The following is a 3,360-nucleotide window of genomic DNA, read 5'->3' on the forward strand; positions in this document are numbered from 1 at the left end:
ATCTATCTATCTATCTATCTATCTATCTATCTATCTATCTATCTATCTATCTATCTATCTATCTATCTATCTATCTATCTATCTATCTATCGTACACAGTTTAAAAACATTATAAAAATATATATCCTGTAAATGTCAAGAATAATCTTTTTATTATCTATATACATAAATACTACTTTAAGAATAAAACTACAGACTATTTTTGTCATTTCTTCATTGAATGTCAAATATTTTCCCTTAGCGCAAAAAAAAACATTACTAAACTATTGTCACTAAACAACACACTCATGGTAATCTACACTAACATTATATTTGTAGTTTGTAATTTGAAATCACAAACCAAGCATAATTAGATAAAACCATACTGTCTTATCATATATTAAAACTGCTGGGAGTTTTAAAGATTCATGCCTGAGAGTTATGCTCTTTAAGCCTGCATCAACTTATTTATATTTGCTATTTATTTGGTAATGGCAACTTCACTAGTGAAGCAGCAGTCTATTCAGCAGGTTCATCCTTCAGTTGGGTCTTGTTACAAATTTTGATCTGCAGCACATCTTCTATGTTCTTCATCAGCTCCTACAGCAAATAATAACATAGTAAACAATGAAGTACCACACAGAAATCTGAATAAGAATTAATTTGTTAGTAACATATGAAGTTACATATTTCACTCAAAGCAGTTTAACAAAAAGCAGGTTTCATAGCACAGAGAGGGAGCTGTTAAACCTTTAACACAGTACCTTGAAATTGGTTTCTCCTTGCATTTTAGAGGATGATATTTGCTGATGAATGACTGACAGATTCTGAGCAAAGGTCACCAGAGCTCCCTGGAGATCCTCTGAGATCGTTCTATTAACAACATTCCAAACAAATGAGTTTACTAATGATCCCCTTGTTGCCCGCTAAGAAACAATCACCTTGTTCATTTGATGCTGGTGGGTAAATGAAACTTTCAGCAGATCACATTTTCAGTCTATAGGGGGATGAGCACAGCGTGATTTAACTGTTCCAGAGCTGTGTAAGCTAAAGGATTTCTGTGATAAATATATTAAATAACCCTCTGTTTAACAACTTGTGGAGTTTCTAAAATTTACAAAACCAGAGGTGGCATTTTAATCTCGTAAAGAATGGTTTTTACTTCCAGCATTGCTAAACTTCTCACTTATCTATAATTCTTTGTAGTTCTGGTAAAACAAAATCAAATTAAATGTTTTGAAACTTGTGCCTGGAGGATAACTTTACTTTGGGTTTGACACTAACTGGGTGTACAGTGGCATGAAAATGAATGCAAGGATCTAAAAGTAAAAAAATATATATAGTTTTTGACTTTTATGTAAATGTCACAAGGTTAGATTCTAACACCTTTCCCAAAGTCACATTAAAGCACTGATTTTCTATCACTCAAATCTGAATGATTCGAAAAATATGTTTTTATGTGAAAAATGTGAAAGAAATAAGAAGTACTTACATCATACCAATGCTACATCGCTCACTGCTGTCATAAAAAAGTAAAAATAGTGCCTTGCTTCTGCTGAAAAGCAATTCACAAACATTTAGTTAAAAGTAGAGCTCAGAACACATCCAGGTTACAATAAAATGGCTGAAGGGTAACATAACATGCAAAATCCACATTTTTAGCCATTAAATGCATTTTGTCGTGAACTTGGAGTCTCTAGGAGTACAGAAAAAATGGATTCAGTCTCTTGCAATGCTGTGTAAATATCTTTATATTTTGTTTGGTTCATATTTTCAACCTGTTCAGTTTTTTTCTATTTTCTATGACGTTTTCTGAACTATTACGTCAAATTATTTGCAACAGGATTGCCAAATAAGGTCAGGACTTACCAACTACAATTTTGTCAAATGGTTTAAATGTGAAAAAGAGGGATTTAAAAGCATGATATGTCTACTTTAGGACTTAGATGTTTCTCACTTAAAAATAACAATGTCACAACCTCTGCCTAAAAGAAGTCCAACCTCACTTTRAAATAGTTCTTTCTGCACAGAGCGAGTTAGGTACTTAAATCAACAAGCAGACATCTTTGAACAGTGAAAATGAAGCAGCTAAATTGATAAGTGCAATCAAAGTTCCCCTTATTTATTCAGTAAGCTCAATTTTGTGAATGCAAATACACAAAACACATAGAAATCTGGAAGTTTTACCTTTTTGTTAAACCCAATGCCGTGTAGTTTGCACAACTTAAATAAGGTGCTGTGATACAGCATGGAGAGGTTAGAAAGAAACAAGTGGATCCYGATGAATGCATGACAACTGACCACAGTGTGCTGTAAAAAAAAAGATAAAACATAAGGAAAACAAACAAATTAAACCTATTTGCAGATATTAACTTCTCAACAATTTAAAAAGCAAAATAGTTCATTCTATATGCCATTGTCTTTGGGATTAAATCTAAAAGGTTGGCCATTAAGTGTGGAAAGTGATAGCTAGACACACACACCCTTTAGGTCACTGCTGAGTTTGCATGTGTGATCATTGAACATAATGCACATAAGGCATGTGTGCTGAAMTGCTGGGCCTTTCTTAATTAACTGAAAGGAGGAACAATTAATTCTGCAAAGACACGTCAAATCAAAGATGAACCTAGCTGTCCYGTACTCGGCTAACAAAATGCAGTTTTTGGGATTGCAAATTATGTTATTAAATGAACAGAAGGTATATCCTGTTCGAACAGAGGGATTCAGATGAGCAACACTGGATAGGTCGATTAGTTAAAGTGTCAGGGCTTAAGAGGATCAAAATGCTGCAGCTCCTCTCTCCTGTGGGAGGCGAGGAGAGCGGGCCTAAGCTGCAGCGAGCTCAGGAGAAAGCCCCATAACTCGCTGTGAAGGCTGTGTGTTTGCACTTGTCAAATCCAGGGCCCTTACACAACAATAAAAGTGTCCARCAGGGACTTAATTGTGTTTGTAATATGCAAGTCCCTAATGATGGCCACTGCTGAAGCCATTAACAACCGCAGTGGCTAAAACGGCTGCAGCGAAGCACCAGGCCACCGACTAAATGAATGTTTGATAAAACAACACAAGTCGCAGATTAACAAGCGTAAACTCAGGCCTACTGCTAATAAAAGAACTCCATTGTTTATGGACTGGCACCAGGTTGATGAAGTATTCAGGCATGCATAATGAAAATTGTATGAATTATTAATGTGTTGATTATTTAGGCTCATCTATCAAAATGATAATGAATTCTGGACCTAAACACCAATTGAGTTCTCTGCATAGTTACACTTTTTAGTTGTATTTATTTACCAGTAACTAATATCATAAAAATGTTCTTTCTTTGTGATTACTATAAGTATCTAGTGCAGTGACAGGCAACTGGCATTTGCTGTACCC

General features: G+C 34.9%; 1 protein-coding gene across 1 annotated transcript in view; it reads right to left on the bottom strand.

Annotated features, from left to right (window-relative positions):
- Positions 1–85: 85 nt before the first annotated feature.
- iqch (IQ motif containing H) overlaps positions 86–3,360 on the bottom strand; it is a gene marked incomplete in the record, with an annotated part of 21,035 nt that continues 17,760 nt past the window's right edge. Inside the window, 5 exon segments of the mRNA XM_014013563.1 lie at positions 86–579; positions 744–852; positions 1,472–1,509; positions 1,511–1,534; positions 2,167–2,289. Coding sequence (XP_013869017.1) covers positions 499–579; positions 744–852; positions 1,472–1,509; positions 1,511–1,534; positions 2,167–2,289 — 375 coding nt within the window.

The sequence above is a fragment of the Austrofundulus limnaeus genome, unplaced genomic scaffold (assembly GCF_001266775.1).
Source record: "Austrofundulus limnaeus strain Quisiro unplaced genomic scaffold, Austrofundulus_limnaeus-1.0 Scaffold104, whole genome shotgun sequence".
Classification (NCBI taxonomy): Eukaryota; Metazoa; Chordata; class Actinopteri; order Cyprinodontiformes; family Rivulidae; genus Austrofundulus; species Austrofundulus limnaeus.